The sequence below is a fragment of the Tasmannia lanceolata genome, unplaced genomic scaffold (genome assembly GCF_043159265.1).
Source record: "Tasmannia lanceolata isolate RefF3 unplaced genomic scaffold, GAP_Taslan_0.1 ptg000011l, whole genome shotgun sequence".
NCBI classification, from domain to species: Eukaryota; Viridiplantae; Streptophyta; class Magnoliopsida; order Canellales; family Winteraceae; genus Tasmannia; species Tasmannia lanceolata.
Window position 1 is genome coordinate 15,202,008 of NW_027518688.1, and position 23,174 is coordinate 15,225,181.

The following is a 23,174-nucleotide window of genomic DNA, read 5'->3' on the forward strand; positions in this document are numbered from 1 at the left end:
TCAACGGATCCATCCGTGAGAGCAAAAATATCTTGTTCGACAGAAGATAATGTCTAAGCCTTTGAGTTGCCCAAACCAATGCTAAACACGTCTTTTCCAAGACAGTGTATTTGATTTCATACTCTAGCATTTTCTTGCTAATGTAGTAAATGGGCTTTTCTTTCTTAGACCCTGTATCCTGCTGAGCAAGCATACAACCCATTGCTGTATCCGTGATGGATAGATACATCAACAACGGTTGACCAGGAATGACTGGGGATAAGATAGGAGGCATAGACAAACACTGCTTGACCTTTTCAAACGCTTCCTGACATTCTTCATTCCATTTCTTGGAAGAATTCTTTTTCAATAATTTGAAGATGGGTTCACACGTCATAGTTAAATGAGATATGAATCTCCTCAAGTATTGCACTTTACCAAGAAATCCACGAATCTGCTTTTCTGTTTTTGGTGGCTGCATTTCTTGGATTGCCTTGATCTTCTGAGGGTCCACTTCGATTCCTCTTTCACTGACCATGAATCCAAGCAACTTCCCTGACGTGACCCCAAATACACATTTATTTGGGTTCAAGCGAAGTTGAAACTTTCGGATTCGCTCAAAGAACTTTCTCAAAGCGACTGTATGCTCTGGCCGAGTCCTGCCTTTGACAATCATATCATCTACATAGACCTCGACCTCCTTATGAATCATGTCATGAAGAAGAGTAGTCGCAGCCCTCTGATAGGTGGCACCAGCATTCTTGAGACCGAACGGCATCACTCTGTAGCAATATGTCCCCCACTGAGTAATAAATGCCGTCTTCATCATATCCTCAGGCGCCATTTTGATTTGGTTATACCCTGATAATCCATCCATAAAGGATAAGAGTGCATGTCCAGCGGTATTGTCAACCAAGAGATCAATGTTCGGAAGCGGAAAATCATCTTTCGGACTTGCCTTGTTCAAATCTCTGAAATCGACACACATCCTGACTTTTCCATCTTTCTTGGGCACCGGTACAATATTTGCAAGCCATTCAGGGTACTCTACCTCGATGAATTTCACTTCGAGCAGCTTCTTAACCTCATCATGAACTTTCAACTCCCATTCTGTTTTAAGTTTCCGGAGTTTTTGCTTCTTCGGCTTGATGCCAGGGATTAGAGGTAATTTGTGTTGGACAATGTCCTCACTCAATCCTGGCATGTCGTCGTAAGACCAAGCAAAAACCTCCTTAAACTCTTTTAGCAAGGTGATTAATTCTTCACGCTCCTCAGGAGATAAAATTTTGCCAATTCGTATTTCCCGAATTAAGGATTCATCACCTATATTTACAGTTTCAATTTCCTCATCGAGTGGTTTAGCTCGGCGACTCTCCTCTTGTTGAATCATATGTTTAATTTCAAGGGGAGTTTCGTCGGCTACCTCATTAGAGGGGGAGTCTTGATTATCATTATTAGTTACTTGATCAGGTTTAGAAGCAGAATCAGCAGAAGAGACAAGTACATGAATGTAAGCAAAAGAATCTTTTATTTCATCAGAATGAATGATTACATCAGATGACTCGCCCACATCAGGCGTTACAGACTTTGAAACAGAATGAAAAAATAAGTCGACATCAGTATCGACGCGATGGGAAACATGTACAGACAAAGAATCAGTGAAGACGTCCTCAAACTCGGACTCAACACCACCAAGAATAGGCTCATCACCCATTCCAGAAGTAGACCTGGCTTCTACAGTACCTGCATCAAAAGAAAAGTTAGAAATGACAGACTCTGGGACGGACTCAGAAACTGACACATACTTTGAAACAACTGACTCTTTTGAAAGGACTGGAATATACTGAGGGATTACTTGGGGTATAACCTGTGAGGTCCAGTTATCCAGAGGTCCCTCGGCTGGGGTGATATAGTCCTCTGGGTTCAGAAAAGGTGCATCTCTTCCAATCATAGCTATGACTGATGCCTCGACCTGAAACAGAGAATCTAGGAGATCTGGCTCAAATGTCTCAACCCAATCTGAGTCTTGTTTCTTTGATTCAACTGCCTCTGCAATCTGCTCAAAGAAAAAGTTCTTTGGCAGTTCATCGGTAAAGAAAATCTCTAGACCTGGCAGCTTCTTCCCAGTCTCATCATACCACGGCTCAGGAAAACCGTAAAACGGACAATCGGCCCCTTCCTTTCTGAATCTACCATTCATAATCATGCTGAACGGTCCCATTGGAAACTCAAAACCCCGGCGGCGGCATGTAGCCCATCTCAACATGTAAACCTTCATTTCTTGGACTTCCTTTCGGGTAGGCTGATACCCTAACCCGAATAATCCATTCATCGCCTTCATTAATGGCCATTCAGTCAGGCCTTGCAGGTTTCTTCCCAGGCCAGCTCCCGGAATATAACCAAACCGTCGCATCATCCTTGCGACACTAACATTGGTACTTGTTAAGAACATGATCTCCTCATTCATGGCCTCCCCCATAGTAATAGTAGAGACCTCTAATGAGAATCCTGTCAAGCTGACATCCTTGGCACTTTCATCAACTGATTCGGCAGTTATCTGCCCAATTTCAGGCTCTGGATCTCCCCGTACTGTAATCACCCTGTTATTCCTGACGAATTTCAATTTCTGGTGCAGCGTCGAAGGAATAACTCCGACCTTATGCAGCCAAGGTCGGCCCAGGAGAAGAAAGAAAGAGGTTTTGATATCGAGCACTTGGAATTCGACTTCAAAAGTCTCCCCTCCAATCTCGATCTCAGTGGCTAATATCCCGATCACATCCCTTCTAGTGCCGTCATACGCTAAGATACCCTGCTCAGATGGTATGAAATCTGTTGGTTCAAACCCTAAGGTAGTTGCAGTATTTAATGGGCAAACGTTCAAAGCTGACCCATTATCAATCAAGACTTCTGGCACTCTCTTTTTGTTGCAAATTATGGTGATTCGGAGAGGGCGAACATGGTCTCTTCCTTCTGGAGGGAGGTCTTCGTCAGTAAAAGACAAATCCCGTGAAACTCTTGTCACGGCCACTAAACTGACCAGTTCATCAGGAGTAATCTCAACTGATACCTGGGACGAATTCAGCTCACGAAGCACAACCTGCCTGTGCTTTGGCGACGCCATCAGTAAACCCCAAATGGACACATTGGCTTGTGTCTTTTTCAGCTGTTTCAACAAATTGTCCTCCTCATCATCTAAACTCTGTTTCTGCTTTTGATTCTGATGGTCAACCCCTCTTGCAACTTCAGCGGGATTCTCGACTCTGAGCTCAACTGGCTTGAAGACTCGTCCACCACGTGTGACGTGACGGAGCTCATCACACTGGTCATTCAAGAGTGACAAATCCTCGTCCTCTAATCTTAGAACATAAGGGACTTCTTCGCTGCTCTCTCCCTCTTCAAATTTGAGGACATATGAACATTCGGCAGATTCTGCAGATCCCCCATCTCAAGCAGACAGTACATAAAGCTTCTTATCTTCTGCATCACTGTCTCCCTCTTCCCACCTCAAAACATACGGCTCTTCAGAGATGACAGCACAAATACGAGAATAATCCAAAACAACTTCCTCGGTAAGGATTGCATAAACATTTGGCGGAGGGGTTGCATGTGTTGGCAAAGGATTGCGAGTGACATTAGGAGCTTCAACAGAAATTTTCTTTGCCTCAATCATGTCTTGGATCTTATGTTTCAAGGCCATACATCTATCAGTCAGATGTCCGACACCCTGATGATACTCGCAGTAGTAATCTTTCCTCCAATACCTCAGGAGAAAATTCGGAGCCTCCCTAGGTTCTAGCAACTCAATTTTCTTATCCCTCAACAGCTTCTTCAATGCCACTAACAAGGAATATGGCAAAGGGTCAAATCGTCTTGGCTCTTTTCTCTCCGGGCGACCTTCACCAAAATTTACTCTCCGTGCTGGCGGAGCAGTATTCATATTATGAACCTCCTTAGGTGCAACCATAGGTCTTTTTCCTTCTCTTGAATCAGAAGGAACTCTTGATCTTAAACCCTTAGACAATGCATCTTCTATTTGGGTTCCCGTCTTGATGAGATGATTGAAATCAAGAAAGTACTGGATGGCCATGTGATGATAGTATTGTGGTGACAGGTTCTTCACCACGATTTTGATTTGCTCCTCATCTGGCAGACGATGAGTCATCTGCGCAGCTTTCCTTCTCCATCTGCGGATGAAGGAAGTGAAGGTTTCATTGTGGCCCTGCTTTAAAGCTTTCAAATCTCTTTTAGTTACGTCGATCCCCTCCTCCATGGAGAACTGCTCGACGAACCTATTGGCGATGTCTTCTAGGGTTCGGATCTCTTCAGATTTCAAGCTCAAGAACCATTTCTTAGCCACCCCGATTAAAGATCTGGGAAACAAGAGAGCAACCTGCTCTGGAGATAAACCATGTTGCTGCAGAAGCGGAAGCACTGACATTAAATGACTTCTAGGACACCCTGTCCCATCATATTTGTCCATGTCTGGCACTTTGAATCTCGGAGGCAGTGTGACTCCTGGATAAATCATAAAGTCTGCCATATTCAGCTTCTTCGGGCCCTGGAATTTTATATTCTCCATCTCTTTAGTCAGCTTGTCTATTCTGTCTGCCATCACTCTTCCCTCATTGTCTCTCTCCAGATGAGGGAGACAATTATGTTCTGCATACTGTTCATCCTCGATATCATCTTCAACATTCAAAACCGCAGGCCTGGTCATTGCAGGAGGTGGAGGAGGTATAACTGAAGGGTGCTGGGGGGCATTCTCTCTAGAGGTAGAACTTCTATCAGCTTTCATGCGAGCAATCTCTTCATTGATGGTGCCCAATTGTGCCAGGATAATTTTCATCATCTCATTGGTGTCAAGGGCATTATTTCCATTTTCCGCCATGGGTTCAGGTGCAAATTGGACGGGTGAAGGAATTTCCTGGAGATTAGAAAAGGGTAATGCAGGGGTGGTAAAAGAAATTGGTGAGGAAGAAAAACGACTCAGCCTGGAATCAGCGGACTGACGGGACCAGGTTGATTTTGAAACGAGGATTTTCTTAGGAGCAATGGTTGCTCAATCAAGAATCCTGTTATGGAAATATAAACACTAGATTAAAATTTTGATAATCAAGATAAACGATTCTGATCAAACAGGGATAAGAGAAACAGAAACACATTTTCATTAATAAAATTCAAATTGCTATTACAATAGATGGAAATACTAATCTCTGATCACAACTGGATAAGCAGACTGACAAAACTGGGAAATGCAGAAATCAGAATAACAAAACATGATACAGATCTTCAAGGCTCCTCAATCCGAGCTCTCTTGCTTGCGGGCTCTTCCGATATTTCTCCACGTCGGAATTTGCGAGATAAACCTAACCTCCTTTCTATATTTTTGTTTCCCCAAGCAGCCACAATGGATCGGACGAGATCAGGAGTGAGATCTTCACAAAGAGGAGGGACTATGATTCCGGGAGGACATGGAATTCCCGTAATCTGATGGAGAATTCGCATGGGTGCATAAAAGGAAGATTTCTCGGTACCCATGAGGTAAACAAATGAATGCGGGTAAGTGCTAGTAAAAACGTGGAAACATGAATGACTTACCCAGCGAAACTGACTCTCCTCTACATGTTGTAACCAATTGTGCCATTCATCGATAGACTGAGGTTGATGGGCTATTGGTTTCCATGTATGGAAATTCTTCAGGGTATATGGATTTTGGTTTTGTCGCTGAAGAATTTGAAGTTTTTCACTAAGCCAGACATACAACAACTTGACACATCCATAGAAATTGTCCTTGATCTCTTGGGAAGCAATAAGATCTAGTCCCAAGAAGGTCTCTGCTAACATGGTAGGGATAGGATTCCTCCCCTCATTGATCTGATCTACCACTCCCAATAGTATTAAAGATGCAACATGGGAATTTCTGCGAAGAACATGACGTGCGAAGACCATAAAAATTAAAGCATTACATCGGCAATCCTGAAAACGAGAGTTAGTAGGATCGACGTTTTTCGAAAAAAGTTTAACAAGGTCTTGAATTTTCACGCACGTATCCGTTAAACACGGCAGAGCATCCACAATCTCATTTTTGAACAGTTTGCAAAACAGACCATGAGGAGATTCTATCCTTGAAGGTTTGATCCAGAGTCCCTCAGATGGGAGCTCTAGCATGGTACACCAATCTTCAAATATGGGACAAAGTTCAAAACGGCCAAATCGAAAGACATGAAGAACAGGATTCCAAAGTCCAGCAGCTGCTTGGAGAAACTTCCAATTTATATCCCGACTGTTCAAATAGGTGAACGAATTGATGAAATGATCAGCCATATTTCTCTGTGACTCCTCACGCGGAAGAGCTTTAATGGTATCGGCTATCCAGTTGTCCAACAAAAGGTTTGCCATAATCAGACCTGACACAAAGATAGGACGGGATAATGAGGGAATGAAGATAACTTCGAATAAACAAAGAATAAAAATAAACTTAACGATCAAGTATAAGAAGGATATTATTGATGACATCGAATGTTCCACTACTGATCAAAGATGATCAGAGACTCAGAAACGAGACCACGGTCACAAAATGACAAAAGTAGATCATAGACCGGATCTAAATCTGAAAGATGGATGTCAAAACTGCATGATCAAGGAGATTAATAATAGACTATGGCCATAAAGATAGCAGACAAACTGTCGGCCATATCTAAAGACAAGACAAGCAAACAATCTGAATAATATATGACACAACAAAAGAATGGATAAATGAGGTTTGAATCTGAGGGATAAAAAAAAGTGAAATTTATCATCATCGGGTCAAGGAATAAACCATAGCTATGAGGGTGACCAGTAGAAGCCACTAGCTAGGTTTAGATCTGAGAGATGCATAGACACGACTGATTGATTCAAGCCAGAAATCCCTACTAGAAAGTAGGTCATGATCTTATAATCAAAAGATATAGGGACATAATCTCAATAAATAGAATAACAGAGAGGCCACGACCATGAGAGGGGTAAGTAAAAGCCACTGGTCGGGTCTAGATTTGAAAAACGGACTAATACAACTGATTAGATTAGACAAGGAAACCTCACTAAAGAGTAGGCCCTCAATCTAATAATCAAAATATACATATATACATATATATACCCTAACCAGGGGCACCAGCCCTAAATATAATCCCGCAGAGTCAAGACACTTGACTCAAGACAGACATGTGAGTGTACTAGGACTGCGTTGTTGCCACATAAGGTGAGCTACAATAGTCTAAGGATAGGACAAGGCTCCTAAATCTAGGCTCCAACATGTATAAGCAATACATGTTCGTCCTTATATGAATGCAATATATATATATAAGCACATGCAGATCCTAATTGGGTTTCACTAAATCAACAAATATATCCATGTACATAATATATGTAAAATGAAAGTAGAGCTCCGGACTCAATATATCAGGTACTATGCTTATGATCCATACTTAAAATGTATAACACAAGTACGCCTAGTGTTATACATAGTATGCTTCATTGCTCATCGGCTGCTGTAAACACAAGTACGCCTAGTGTTTACGACTGCAGCACTGGCGCATAGCTTGGTAATAGATACAACAGCACCATCTGGATAGTGATATCCCATGAGATACGCATTATATATATCCCATGGAGCTAATAATAAGAAAATCAATAAAAGAGAAAAGAAAAAAAATAAAAAAAAATAAAATGATGTATGTTGTGCAGTGTGTGAATCCCTTGTTTTAAACAACTATCTGGTGCCCCTGGATTCTAAGCGATTAAATTCCCATCTATAATGATTTTAGCTCAAAATTCTTCAAAATTAATAACAAATGGCATTTTAACAGAGTTAAGCAATATCTCGAAAGAATTCCTCAGCAGAGTCGCCAGCCTGTGGACCCCGATCCGAGAGAGGGGCGGAGGGAGACGTGCCCCACGCGCAGTCTCAGGATCATCCACGTGAATGGAGAGCTCTACCAAGGAACTCTCGAAAGAAGAAATGCCTCTCACAGCATGAGTGGCGATATAAAAGGTGAGATACCTCTCGATTCGGGGACTAGCTCAGATTTGAGGCGTACCTTAAACAAAGAAGAGTCGCCATCCAAGGAAGTGGGCCAAGGATCCCATACTATGCTCTGTTGCAACGGATAACCAGAGATTATATAAAAAAAGGTTCGTGCCTGGTTACGAATTCGGAAGGTCTAAAGAGCACCTCATCCGCCCAAGTGCAAACACCTGGTCTCTTATGCCATTTACTTAATAATTTTGAAGAGTTTTGGGTGAAAATCATATGAAATGGGAACACAAATCTCCGAGAAGACGTCTATCTAATCATGCATGTCTCGGAGGAATAATAAACACACATAAAAGAAATAAAAGTGTCACCTGAGAATAACTAGGTTATGAATGTCAATTCTAAATTGGTGTCTAAGTTCTGGTGTGCAAACACATGCATGCTACAGCTAAAAGCATAAGGTCTGCGCAATAAAGTAAGAAAACACTGCAAAACATAGAAAATGACTCGATACCATATAACCCTATGACTCTAATCTATACCTAGGCCCGAGTCTTTAGATGATCTGATGTTCATCCAAAGAAGCCTACGTATCCCCGCCTCCACGAGAATCAAGGCAACGTAGTTCTTCGCACCTATTCTAATCTATGATGCCTAAGACATCTAGACCTTTAGCCTAGACTCGATCTAAAAGACCGGACTAGTTCTTAAAGCTTCTTGTGTGATTATTTACATTCCAATGGATTGTAGATTTTAGGACACCCTATATGCCCTAACTAAATGCAGGTTAGCCCTAAGCTAATGCAGGTGGTTCCTATAATCTATGTGTAGCTAGGCTGTATATCCTAAGGAAAACAGTAGGATCTATCGTATCTTAGACCTAGTCATCAATTGGCGATGTGGATCGCCAACTGACCGGACGGAGGCGTAAAACTCCTAGCTAGGACTCACTCCTAACTCTAGCACAAACAAATAAAACACACAACAAACAAACAACGAACGAGGGAGCAACTCCCGACTCAAAAACTCTCTAAATAAGACAACCTCCTAACTCTAGAGGAAGATCCTTTAAAAAAAAATATTTTGAAAGATTTTTGTAATTTTGAAAGATTTAAAATGCTTATTTTTTAAAGGTTTGGCTGGACTTGGGATGTGAATCCCAAGCTGCACTACGTACCCTGTTGAAAGGGATCAAGCCAACGTAGTTCGGAATCAGAAATCCTAACTACTCTCCTAATGACTCAAGATTTTTGGTTTTTGGAATGTTTTTGATGTTTTGGTTGTTTTATAGTGTTTTTTGAGTTTTTGACACAAGATGATTGAATCCTATCATCATAAGGGGAGGATAGACTCCTGATATCCCGCACAGGTTGGACAGCATCCTATGCTTTGCAGGGGAAAAAGACAGAAACACGACTCTGCAAGGGTTGGACAGCATCCTATACCTTGCAAGAGTGGATAGAAGAACATAATCTGATGAAAGGTTGGATAAAATCCTAACCCCTATGATGATAGAATTTGATTCCTGAACAAGAGGACTGACTCTCTAGACTAAGGATAGATTCCTATGCTAGTGGACTATCAAACTAAGATAAAGCTCACAAGTAATAAGGAAAAAGAGACCTTGTGCATATTTGGTAAAGGTAAAACACCCAGCCAGGTCGGACAGCTACCTAGCCCTAGGGTGCAACAAATGTGCAACCCAATACCCATAAGGGTAGGGGTATGTTGCCAAGCCGAGTAAGGTGTTCTCCCAAAACTAAATGACGCACAAAGAGGAGGTTTAGTAAGAGAATGAGACTGGGTAAGTCTCTCTAAAAAAAAGGGTGACTTTGTGGGACGTAGATAGTTTCCTATGCATGACTCACTGACGAGACAAAGCTCGTCTCTAAAAGATTTGACTTTCTGATGAGACATAGTGTGTCTTCAAAAGAGGTATGACATTTCATGCTGAGACATAGCTTGTCTCCCTAAAAAGGCTCTGGATTACTTTTTCAATACCCTTGCAAGAGGTTGTAATCTTGGACAAAGGCATAGCTTGGATTCCCCCAAATACAATAAGGTTGTAATCTTAACCTTATCCTTAAAGTTCGAACAAAATGGAATCTATACCATATTCCCATCTATGGACATAAAATGGTTATACCACTGTAACCATTTCAGATAAAGTGATATCTATAGCATCCAGTTCATTAGAATCCCTCATAATTTCAGAATTATCATCAGTTATTTTATATAGCAGATACAGTCATTACTATATGATTAAAATAATGATTTTCAGAACGGTTCATTATTTATGTTCAATAGAGATGGCAGAGATGGGACAAATACAGGAACTGAAGTTCAGAAAATCATGAAAATGAAGTTTGGGATGTGCAGATCTTAAATTGATTAAACAAGTTATGAGAGCCATTGAAGTTTTCAAGTAGAACTCGGTTGTTTCCAATCAATATATGAAAGTACAAGGCTGCTAGAGATCAATTCTAAAAAGAAACTGTTGCTAGCCCAATTTTAGCACCTAAAAAAAACTCAAACATACAAACTTAAAAACTAATTAATGAATCAGCTAAAGTAAAAGTTACTTTTAAATTTGACTTAGTCAGCGATTTTTCTTATGAATTTAAAGTTCAGATCAAATATCATCTTGTGCAATGTCACAATCAAATCATCAAGTGATTAACTAAGATGAAACATGCAGCTGAAATCCTAGAGTTATTATCCTATCAAAATACGACCACAATTACTAAGAAATCATTATCAACATGGCCAAATTAAGCTAGGAACATGTAACCACCACAGCATAGTTGGGTTAATATCCTCGGTCAATGTACAGTTATGAGCATGAAAATTCTTATGACATTATAGAACACAAGTTATGACCATATAAGCCTTCTGTTCAACACTATGGGCCACCCCTTTCCTTCAAAAATACAAAAGTAGTATAATCATGAAAACCTTTACAGATATTGCTACTTAATATGTTACAAAGGGTAACCACAACAGTGTACTAATATTTGCTCATGTATAAATCCTTGTATGAAACATACCCAAGACAATGTAAATATCTCATTTAGCATCACAACCAATCCGAGATAATACCGATGTGAAATCTATCAATAGCATGACCAGGACAATTCTTTCTTCTTCTTCTTTTCTTTCTTTTTATATTCACTAGGATACCATGGAGGACACAAAACACATAAAAAAGCTTGACTGAAACTTAGAATCTTTCATTTGTATAACATTCCAGGGACTGAAATATACACCTAAGTCCACAGATTTTCATTTCAGGTTAGGACTGAACAGTTCAGGTTATGATATTAATTGGTTCAAGGGTTACTAATTCCAATACCATTTACTGGAATCATAATCTCTCGATAATCTCAACATAGCCAACATGATTTGATGGTCTGTCATCTTTTCAACATTTCCAAATAGGCTAATGAAGCCAAAACAACTGTAATGGCAAATTTTCAACCCTCCCTTTAACCACCGAATCATCTAACTCAATTGTATTCTAGAGATAAGAATGAAACAAGAACAACTAACCAAGGTCTGTAAGTTATCATTCAAGATATTAATGCGAAATGAGAAGAGATGGGAGCACATCAAATATAGAGGTTGAATTCTTCACTCAAAGCTTGTATACAAAACATAACACAGCTAGCAAGGAATCTCTAAAAAGATTGAAGGACCAAATTCCAATAGTTAGATCTTATTCTAATCAAATTATTAAAATTTAAATAATCTAGAAATTCTAACACCAACAGCCCTAAGCATATAAAATCATTCATACCATCTATTTTCATACTTTTAACTCAAACAAAAGTTTAAACTATATAAAAAAAATGACAGGACCAATTAGATTTGTTGAGATAAATGGGTCTACAAAAAAATCGATATATAAAGGAAGGGGCTGTTAATATCAAGGAGATGAGGTGGTGATAATTGACTCATATTTGGTGGAAATAAGAAATCAGGTTGGAGTTTTATTAGAACAAGTGGACGGTTATCTTGAGAATTCTGTGCTATTTATACACAGTGGGATGCAATGTCCATGTTGCATATACTATGGTAGTTAGTTTTTTTTTTTTTTAAAAAAAAAAAAAAAGGGACACCTTCTCCATGACCGCTTGTGTATTTAGACTACGAACCAAGCCTCAATATACTTAAAGACACAAATAAGACATATTAACCCTGGCTTAAAATCACGCCAATTAGACAATCCTAATATGAAGTTATAAACCAAAATGAATAACAGAATCAAACTTAAATATTAAGCTTTATACTCAAATTTTTTTCAGAACTTCTATAATCTCAACTAAAATAAAGCCTTAGCTACAACCTCACATCATTCCTTAATTTTTATACAAAATAATCAAACATCCAAACCACTAACAAGATGCCTCTTATAGATGGAGATATATAACTAAAACTTTAACTATACGATACCTTTTGAGCCACACAGAATCACAGACAGATCATGTTTAAAAAAAAAATTAAAGGTTTAATGCTAAAATGAGAGCATGTAGCTTATCAAGAGTAAGATCAGGTGGCTTAAAAAAAAAAACAAATAATCATCACTTATTTTCTTAAATCAAGTAAGCAAAATATAAATTTTTTTAACAGTCTTTCTAAAGAAAACTTGAGAAATCGAGCCACACAAAGTCATCCCACCACTCAGTCCCACAATTAATCGAACAATTATGTTCATTTTCTTCTTATGATGTCAATGGAAATGACGAAACTTCAATTTAATAAATTAATAAATTCACAAATAATAAACAGAGAAAATTTGGATCAAAAGCAAACAAATTTCAAAAGTTCAGTTCTTAGATCCAAAGAGATTTAGAGTGAAATTTTTTTTTTTAGATAATAATGAATCTAAAAAAGAATAAATAATCTGCTTAAAGAAAGTTTAACAAAAATCACAGATCTAATGAAAAACAAATAAAATTTAAACATCTACTTACCTCAGACAGGCCTCTGATAAAAAATCAGCCTCTCTCTCCATAATCTCTTAGATCTCTCACAGAGATCTCTCTTCTCTGTTTAATCTTCCTTCAATTTCTCAATCCGCTCAGATCTAAGTTTTTTTTTTTTTTTATCGGATCTGAAGTAATAAATGGGGAAAAACCAGTTAGGGTTTATGCTTTTGGATCAGAGGCTATCCATCACTCCAGGTTCCAGATCCGTAAGAACGGCACAAGGAACAAATCTCCCATAGCTAACCCCATTATAGTAGATATTAAGCCTCTCAGTTTACAGATCGGAGCTCTGGCAAGTTGCCGGAGAGGTGATGGGAGAAGAAGAAGCTCGTCGGAGCTCAGATCCGTCGGAAAATGGAGTTAAGGTCAGATTTGATAGAAAATAGGCTAGATCTAGGGTTTTAAAGTGAAGATCTAGGATTTTAATGAGTATAGAAGTAAAGAGGAGGTGAAGAAGGTGATGTGGAGAAACTCCGGCGGTCGAATCTTGCCAGAGAAGAAGAAAAAGATCGGAAAAGCATGGGTTTTAAAAAAAAATGGGGATCTCTCTCGGTGAATTTTTTTCTTCTGGAAAATGAGATCTCTCCCTTCTTTACACGAATTTTTTTGGTTTTTATAAAGAAATATGGATGGTGATATCGGCACTACCAAAATGGATGAGCGCGCGGTTGCGCAAAAATTGATGATCGTGCGGTTTTGCTTGTCTTTTTTCGGATTCGGATAGATACCGCTCAGGATAAATGCACCCCCCTTCCCTGAACTTGCACTACGACTTCGCCTGGGTTCGTTTGCTAAGCAAACGCACTCGGATTTCAACAAAATTTTACGGGGAGCTAAATGACACCCTAACCTAGCTCAGGATGAAGTTTGGGGTCCTACCTTGCTGATTTGATAGGGTTTTGCTCAAACTCGAAAAGATTAGGGCATGGTCAAAATGGGGTGTCTACAGATATCAGGAGACCAAAGATTGGGCCAAGGGCTAATATGTTGGTATTTTTGAGGTTCGCTGAAGACAGTGATGCTTGAAGGTTTCTGGATCTTGGCACTAACTCAATCATTGAGGCCAGAGATGCTGAGTTCTTTGAAGACAAGTTCATCAAAGACAAGAATGTTACACTTAGTGATCTGCCAGAAAACTCTCATGCACAAGAGTCTACTGAACTAGAGGAACTTGTCTCCCTACCAGCTTATTAGGAGTTTATCAATGGAGATTCAACCATGTCTAAAGAAGTTGATGTGAATGATGATTCCATCATTCCTAAATTTCATGAGCCTTGTTCAAAGCGTATCAAGAAAGCTAAATCTTTTAGGGATGACTTTATGACATACAGTGTTGAAGCAGATCCACAGACATGCAAAGAAGTGATGAGTTCTAAAGATGCTCTACTCTGAAAAGAAGCTGTTAATGATGAGATAGACTCATTGATCCAGAACAATACTTGGGAGCTAGTAAATCTTTCTGAAGGTGCTAAGCCCATTGGTTGCAAGTGGGTCTTCAAGAAGAAGTTGCGTGCAGACGGTTCCATAGAGAAGTATAAAGCTAGATTGGTGGCTAAAGACTTCACTCAGAAAGAAGGTATAGACTTCTTTAACACTTATGCACCAGTTTGTCGGATTACAACAGTTCGTGTTTTTATCGCTTTAGCAGCAATAGAAGGAATGATTGTGCATCAGATGGATGTGAAAACGGAATTCCTAAATAGTGATCTGACTGAGGAACTGTACATGCAACAACCAGAGGGATTCTGTGTTGAAGGTCAACAGAACAAAGTGTGCAGGTTGATAAGATCTCTCTACGGTCTAAAACAAGCTCCAAAGCTATGGCACGAGAAGTTTGACAAAGTCCTCAAGAGTGATGGATTTAGTGTCAGTAACTCTGATAAATGCCTATACATCAAGGTTGATGGGGATAAGGCAGTAATCATCTGTCTCTATGTAGATGACATGATGATAATTGGGACAGATATACAGATTGTGACTTCTGTGAAAGATTTTCTTTCATCCCATTTTAGTATGAAAGATCTTGGAGCTGCCAATACTATCCTGGGGATCAGAGTTCTGAGGACAGAGTCTGGGATTAGTTTGTCTCAATCTCATTACATCGAGGGCATGCTGAAGACATATGGATATTTTGATCTGTTTGAGTTATCTGTTCCATATGACTACAACCAGAAGCTTCATAGCAATATTGGAAGAACTGTAAAGCAATTGGAGTACTCAAAGGTTATTGGTAGTCTGATGAATGCAATGCATTGCACTAGGCCAGATATCACATTTGCAGTGGGGATTCTCAGTAGGTTTACGAGCAATCCAGGTAAGGATCCAGAGATTGATGAGGTACTTGAAGGGTACTCTCAACTATTGTTTGTCCTTCTCTGGTTATCCATCAGTTGTAGAAGGTTTCTCAGATGCTAGTTGGTGTTCAGAGCCAGACGAGTCTAGATCGACTGGAGGCTTTGTTTTCACCTTGGGAGGTGCTGCGATTTCATGAAAACCCAAGAAGCAGACCATAATAGCTAAGTCTTCTATGGAGTCAGAGTTTTTTGCTTTAGAAAGTGCTGGAGATGAGGCTGAGTGGCTCAAAGATCTTCTGCTAAATCTTCCATTGAAGAAATTGCGTTTGTCGGCAATTACTATCTTTTGTGATAATCAAGCGGCCAGCTTTGTTGCAGAAAACAAGCTCTTGAATGGAAGAAAGAGGACTCTTCGTCTGAAGCACAACTATCTATCGGATCTGATAAGTCGAGGGGTCATTGCAGTGATCGATGTTCAATCATCAGAGAATGTTGTTGATCCTATGACAAAAGGTCTGAAAAGAGAATTAGTCCTGCAGACAGCCGCCAGAATGGGACTTATGTCCATTTGAGGTATGGCAATTTGCATTTGAGTTTTGGTCATTTGCATTTGAGTTATGGTCATTTGCATTTGGAATGGTCATTTTTGTTTATATCTACCATTGTAATGACGTTTATGGTTCAAAGATTTGTCTACCTAATATGTCATTAATGGTTCAAAGAATAAAACACAAGTGAACTGATTCTTGATTACTTGCATTTGTTGCAAAAAGGATTATGCATTTGTTGCAGAAATATTCTCTTACTTGTCGGAATGGGTCTCTTGCCTAGATAATCTATTTATATTTGTATCTACCATTAAACTATATTAGTGGTTCAAAGCTTAGTCTACCATCAAATATAGTTCATGGTTCAAAGAATGAAATATGAATGGATTTGTTTTGGTGCACTTTAATATAAATTGTTTGAGACCATTCCTGTGTTAGTGCACTTAACCTGTCAGAGTAGAGGATGGCTGTAAGCCTTAATGAGCCCAAAGCACTTTGTGTGTGGGATGCCTGGTAGGTGCGTGCCCTGAGGGACTCACCTATGTATGGGTAGAGGCATATCACCACTTATGTAGTCTGCGTAGACAAGACTGCTAAAGCCCTACAAAAAATGAATGTGTTGAGGTTGGCTTTAATGCCTTATTAAGTCCTAAGTATTGTAGATACTCTAAGGAGCTCACCTATGTGCGGGTGGAGATTTGCCATCTCCTATGTAATCTGAAAGATTGCTAGAGCCTACACAGAAACCTGTCATGATAAAGAGGTTGGTTTTTTAAGCCTTAATGTGGTCCGAAGTACTACGGGTACGGGGTGTTTGACAGGAACACACTAAAGAACACACCTATGTTAGGGTGGAGACTATGTGTCTTCTATGGAGCTGGCATACTCCTAGAGCCCTCGCAGAACCAGGACAAGCACTGTGTGTGCTATTTGTTTCAGGCAAGCTTGTGAGTAGTGTGGTAGTTCAAGGCGTGGCCCACTACGCACTCGTACTCTGAAGCTAGTCATGTGTGATTACTGAAAAGTAGAAAGGTGCTGGTTCAAGGCTAAGTCCACCATGTACTTACACTACAATTCAGATAATCTATTTGGAAATTCAAGTCTTCAGACATTTTCATTATGCACATTGTGACTAGAGCTCTCTGAGTTTGTGAATGATTTGAAACTTGTGGGGGATTGTTGGATTTTTTTTTTACTAAAAAAAAAAAAATCTAAGTTTCAAATATTCTATAATTGGGCTAAGGCTTTAAGGTGGCTTTTCATATTCCTTGGTACTCTAAAAGTCATGCACAAAAGGATAAAAGAGTAGGCCTTTCTTGGTGACTCTTTGTATTCCTTTTATGGTGGCTCTTTGGTTTTCTCCTTTAAGTTGAATGCCTTTAGTTCTCTCATTAAGGGTGATTCCATAAAAATGAAGAGACTCTTGGCTAGCTTCTAATAAGAGAAAAAAGAGAGAAGGAAAAGGTTCTACACCATTGTTGTGGTGTGTGGAAGGAAAGCCAACCAAGGGTGTGTCCCATATTTTGGTGTGAGATTAAGATCTACACAAGAAGCCTCAAAGTGTTTTTGTAGAGTCTGATTTGCTTAACTAGGGAGACTCGAAGCTTTGCCTTCAAAGTGTTTGGTAGGTGCACACCAACACTTAGTTGTTGTTCCTGGAGACGGTTTGGTCGTCAGATCCTTGCACCGGAATAGGGCCGAATAACGTCTTAAGCGAAGCGTTCGAGAACATACGTACAACAGCTCTACATACAAGAGAATCATCTATATTCGGTTTGATTTTTCCATCTTACTCTAAGCTTAAATTATTGCAGCTGTTCATTTTATAATTTTTCCCTATTTGCACCAACAATACTTTCCCTCCAACACAGCCAAATAATCTTTCCAAGGTTGAAAACAGTTAGCTGACAACTGCATCCCCCTTCGATCTCTCTATAAGAGCACCCCTTTGATTATTTTAGATTTTTATAACCGCATATGACATTGGCCCATGAATTGACTAATTTAACCCTTATAGTAGGGGTGCAAGTTTGGCCCTGTCAGCCGTGACCCGCCCTGAGCCCGAACAGGGTCAGGGTTGGATTTTCCAACCCTGAGGGCGGGTCAGGGTTCATTTTTTTAGACCCTGACTCAGGTCGGGTCGGGTTCTGGGTTAATGACCCGACCTTCCTGACCCGGCCTTGAGTTTTCTATTATAGAATTGAACCATCTATGTATGTTTCTTTTGCTAATGTTTTCTATTATCTTGGATTGATGTTTCTTTAGATTATTATTATTAATTGTCTCTGTTGCCCGTCATGTTGTTGAATTCATATTGTCTTATTTTGTTCCCTTTCTCTGTTTATTGATCATTTTGTTATATATGATAAGTGGTTGCTTTATTTTTGGCACTCTTAACAAGGTAACAGGTATTTGCACTAGGGTCAATTAGGGCCGGCCCTGCCCTGACCAATCAAGGCCAATCAAGGCAGGCCAGGGCCAGCACTTAGCCTGTAGGGTGGGCCATGGGTTGAGGTTCTTCGGCCCTGACTCAGGGTCAGGGCGGGTCAGGGCCGAGATAATGGGATTCAGGGTTGGGCTAGGGTTTTGAAAAACCCGACCGTGTTGCAGCCCTACCTTATAGTATTGAAAGGTGAAAATACCCTCACTCAAACCTAAGTCAGTTTTGAAGATAATATCTTTTATAAATCTCAAATAAAGTGAAATATCCTTTTTATATAAAATACTAAAATCGACTTAACTAAAAGAAATAACCACTTTTGTATATCCCTAAAGAAAGAGACTTATCGTTACCCTTTTTTTTTCTTGGAAACCAAGATATATTTCTTTGTAACCAAGATACATATATATTGTCTCTCTGTTTTTTTTCTTGGCAACCAAGAAATATTTCTTTGCAACCAAGATATATATTGTCTCTCTGTTTTTTTCTTGGCAACCAACATATATTTCTTTGTAACCAAGATACATATATATAGTGTGTAGATAACTTATCTACACATGTGTGTAGGAACCGTTTTCTCTCTCTCTCTCTCTCTCTCTCTCTCTCTCTATATATATATATATATATATATATATATATATATATAGTCTCTCTCACACACACACTAACGAGAATCCGAAGCTTTGATGAAATTTTACGGATCTCCTCATAACAAGAAAGAGAAAAACAGGTGTTGATGCAGTTGAACCTCGTGTTTCTTGGCACAAAACAAAATGAATTCCAAAATCTAACCCAAAATCCAAAACCCCTATCTAAAACTCAAACAATTCAAAACTAGGATTACTTCGTTAAATATAAGTGGTCGTCATTTCTAGAATCACTAGAAATTAAAGAATGAAATAATAGTGGTAGTCATTTAAAAAATCGCAAATTTCCTATTCGTTTATATTCAAATCATCATAATTATATTGCAAACTGAGAGAGGAGAAACCGTTTGTGTTTGGACTATACCTCTCTTTTGCTAATGTTTCAAGTAAAATCGAATCAAAATTTATGTCGATGATATTTTTGTAAAATTTTCAGATTTCACTAATCTCTGATCTTTTCATTAATACGTTTAACAGGTGCTTAAATAAGCACTTACAGATAAAGAGATAAACATAAAAGAGCTAAAGATAAGATTTGGCCTAGATTATCCCAATCCAATCTACTTTCCTAATCCAGCCCAACAATGTCAAGCTAACTAATCTCAACCTCTAATAATCCAACAGTAAGATCTTATCTTATGTGATCTCACATATCTTAACAATTTTAATTACTGACAATAATGTGTCCATGTTAGATACGATTAAATATTGGTTGAAATTTTTATTTAAAATGAAGAACATGGAGGAAACCTCATTTGTTTTAGAAATAAACATAATGGGGGATAAAAAGTTAAAGCTTTTAAGTTTATCACACAGAGTTTTTATATGGTGGCCGATCGTCAATCAACAAGGGCAGAGAGAAAAAAACTCTCCTCCTTGATTTTTGATCCAGGTCAAACCCCCCATTTTTTTTACTCCCCTTGATAAAAAAAATCAAGGGGGTTGATATTTTCTCTCTCCGCCCTTTATATGTAAAGGGCGGCCACCATATAATTTCTCTATCACAAGAAACTTATCTAGAAAAGGTCTTTAAGAAATTTAAAGTGGATAGGAGTTTAAAGAATCCTAAGATATTTGAAAGACACAGAACACTACGGGGATACACGGATTTTAGAATTTGTGATTTCTTCAAAATTGTAGATAAGAGACGAGAGAAGAAGCGGACCAGCCGTCATTTTCTGACTTCTCGCCCTTGTTTCCGTCAGCAAGAGAGTAGCAGATCATCCCATGTTTCCAGGTTTTAGAAATCTCAAGACGCAGAAGAGATTTCTAAAACCTAGATTTCTCACTTAAAATCCAAGAAACGCTGTCAGGACAGCATATAGCAGCTTGATCATGAACCCTCTTTTACACTATTTTCAAATTAAAAACCTGGATTCTAAATCCCGCGTATCCAAACGGCCCCTAGAAGGTAACATATCAAAGAAATGATATTTTTCTACGAAAATATGAGTGAGTGAAGATCAACGTATAAACATGTCTTCCTATTAGGAGGATGATTAATATTCTTTTTAACCGGGACGGGTGCACCTTTAATTTTATTGATAGAAATAAAAATTACAAGATGACATATATTGAACCTTGCCTCTAACTCGCCATAATAAAATAACAATATAACAATAAACCCTCTTTTTCCAAAACTAAACATAAAAATGTTATTTATTACGAATATAAGGAATACACAATTGGTTGCACCTAGCAACTCCTACAGAATCCTTCGGGGCACTAGAACAATTCCAAAATACTGAATTAGCACTGGTATCACCAAAAAAAAGGCAGAACAGAGATAGTATTGAGAATACGAGAATGATCTCTCTATGTTTGTCTACAAATAACATACCACCATTAGAAAAAAAAAATTTGATAAGTTAAAGATTTAAAAATTCTAACCTAGTGACAAAATAATTACAATTGGAGAATTTTGAACCTTTCAGTCTCTTCCAATCTCTCCCGTTGCCATAAGATAATGAAAATGGGGAGAGAACCCAATACATCTGGGCCGCCTTTTCCATTATATTTATAGAGAAACAGTTAGATAAAACACATTTAAAACACGTGCTTAACTACCTAAACTACTTGTGTTTGAAATTCAAAATACATAACTAAATAACTTCCGAATCTACCACTACATGATCCAACGGTCAGATCTTTCTAGATCTGATCCAATACATTCTAACAATTGCAACAACCACATCCTAAAATTTAGATTTTCACTTGTAATGGCTGTAAAGTTTATTTTTAAACGGCGAATTTAGAAAAAAATCAATTAGGCATGTTAAATCATTTTTAAACAGCGAAAAGTACTTGTTTTTTGAGATTTTAAATGATGCATGGCCTATAGTCCAGTATTTAAAAAAAAAACTGTATGGCCCACTTAATAGGATGATCCAAACCATTCATTTGTTGGGCCACAAGGTAAATAAGCTGTGCCACAAAAATTATTTCCAAAGGATGATCCTAAGTCCTAGCCCCCGATCTATAGAGGGATTGCAGATTAAAAAATTATTCGGGGACAAAAGTGGGATGTCAGGACGTCTCTTTGCATGTGGGCCACAGTGTGCACAAGTGGCTAGGCAAACAGGTCGGTTGGGCAAACAAAAGTTGTCACTTGATCTATAAGTTAACCTTTAGGATTGCACCAAGAAAAGCTAAACCGTTGATTTTAAATCCAAATAATCTTATTCGTTCAGTATAGGAACAAAATCATGTCCCGTGTGCTTGTGGGACCCAAGATTGATCCTTAGGGTCCAACCCAAATCATGTTTGTTAGCGTAGTTGATCCCTTAATTGAACTACTATATATCTCAATAGCTTGCAAGAACAAGCAACATTCTCTATAACTTGTAAGTACAAGCAACATTTTTTAAAGGCTACTGATGTTGGCACTACCATGGTTTAATAATTGCACAAAGTCAGCTTGTCTGTTCTTTTTCAAATAGCCATCAACGGCAATTACAAGTGGGGTTGGGCATGTGTCTCGATGGCTGCGGCTTTGTTTCTCACCCTTGAAAGTCGAAGGTCTGATCTTTACCAATAAAAAAACAAGCTGAGTTTGTGCAGTTAATAAAACATGATAGTGCCAGTATCAGTAACCTGTCTAAAAGGTTGGAAATATTAAATTCTTTCTAAACCACACTGACCATGTTGGATTTTTCAACGTTCAAAAAGTATTCAAAAAATCAAAATACAATGTACGGGAAATCCCAATGACTAGAAACGAATAGCCTTATCTGATTTTATTGCAATTTTAACTAACCAATTGAGGGCCAGGGGGGTGTCCAGCAAAAAGAAAGGGGGGCCCATAAATAAACACACGTTTCCTTAATTTTTCGGATTCAGAAGCAGCCTAACGCGACTTCCGATTCCGGTGGCTTCCTCCACGGTTGACAATCCACACACGGGAACACAAATACATGTTATTAAATTAAATTACCCTTAATCTACGTCATAATCACCCCCTTCTTTTTATTTAACCACACCCCTACCCCTCGCCCTATTTGAGGAAGGTTACTCTTATTTGCACTACCATGTTTCGATAATTAGACGAACTCAACTTGTTCTTTGTGTCTTCATTTCCTGCTGAGAGAGCTTTTTCGGGATAGTAATAGCTTTTGATAGCTTGTTAAATAATAAAAGTCAGCGTGAGTTCGGCCTATTATCAAAACATGGTGGTGCCAATATCATTAGCCTTTGAGGAATTATAATATGGTGTAAATGTGAAGCAAGTGTACAAGTGGTGTGGGGTCTGTTGTTTTGGTGATCCAAAACCATTCATATATTGGGTCCTACAAAAGCGATGATCCGAAAATCGATTGTCTTGCATTACATGAACTCATCTCTTCAATTTGTGGATATTTTGTACAACTTCCACATGTGTTTATTTTGTTGTTCACTTTGATAGGCCATAATTAGAAGGGCTCGGATCGTCAGGAAGGGATAATTTTGGGACATAATCGTACTTTCTGGGCCTATCATTCTATGAGGAAGTCTAGACTGAAGGGAGCCCTTGCAAAAAAGAGGTGAAAGGGTTCTCCTATTGGCTGCACATCGCCGTCATGCATTAATAATGGCTGATGTGCAGCCAATGGGGGAGCCCTTTCACCTCTTTTTTGCAAGGGCTCCCTTCAGTCTAGAATTCCTCTCATTCTATTTTAAATTGGATCGTCCATCGAAGTGCCCTACATAGGAGCCATTTCGTTAAAAGGTTTTTATAATCCAGGATGCTAAAATCCTAGATTTTACAAGGTATAATTTGGATTTTATA

At 38.8% G+C, this 23,174-nt stretch overlaps 1 protein-coding gene across 1 annotated transcript; it reads right to left on the bottom strand.

Moving 5' to 3' along the window:
* Nucleotides 1-1,713: 1,713 nt before the first annotated feature.
* Nucleotides 1,714-4,867, bottom strand: LOC143885917 (uncharacterized). The gene is made up of 5 exons (XM_077389952.1): nucleotides 4,232-4,867; nucleotides 3,523-4,141; nucleotides 2,693-3,408; nucleotides 1,952-2,605; nucleotides 1,714-1,722 (listed from the first exon to the last, which is right to left on the bottom strand). The coding sequence occupies exons 1-5, from the start codon at nucleotides 4,865-4,867 to the stop codon at nucleotides 1,714-1,716; spliced, it is 2,634 nt and encodes an 877-aa protein (XP_077246067.1).
* Nucleotides 4,868-23,174: the final 18,307 nt, after the last annotated feature.

Coding starts and splice junctions, on each gene's coding strand:
- LOC143885917 (XM_077389952.1), bottom strand. CDS start 4,867: ATGGCGGAAAATGGAAATAATGCCCTTGACACCAATGAGATGATGAAA. Junction 4,142..4,231: donor CCATGGAGGAGGGGATCGAC/GTAACTAAAAGA, acceptor AAAGCTGCGCAG/ATGACTCATCGTCTGCCAGA. Junction 2,606..2,692: donor CTTTTGAAGTCGAATTCCAA/GTGCTCGATATC, acceptor ACGCTGCACCAG/AAATTGAAATTCGTCAGGAA.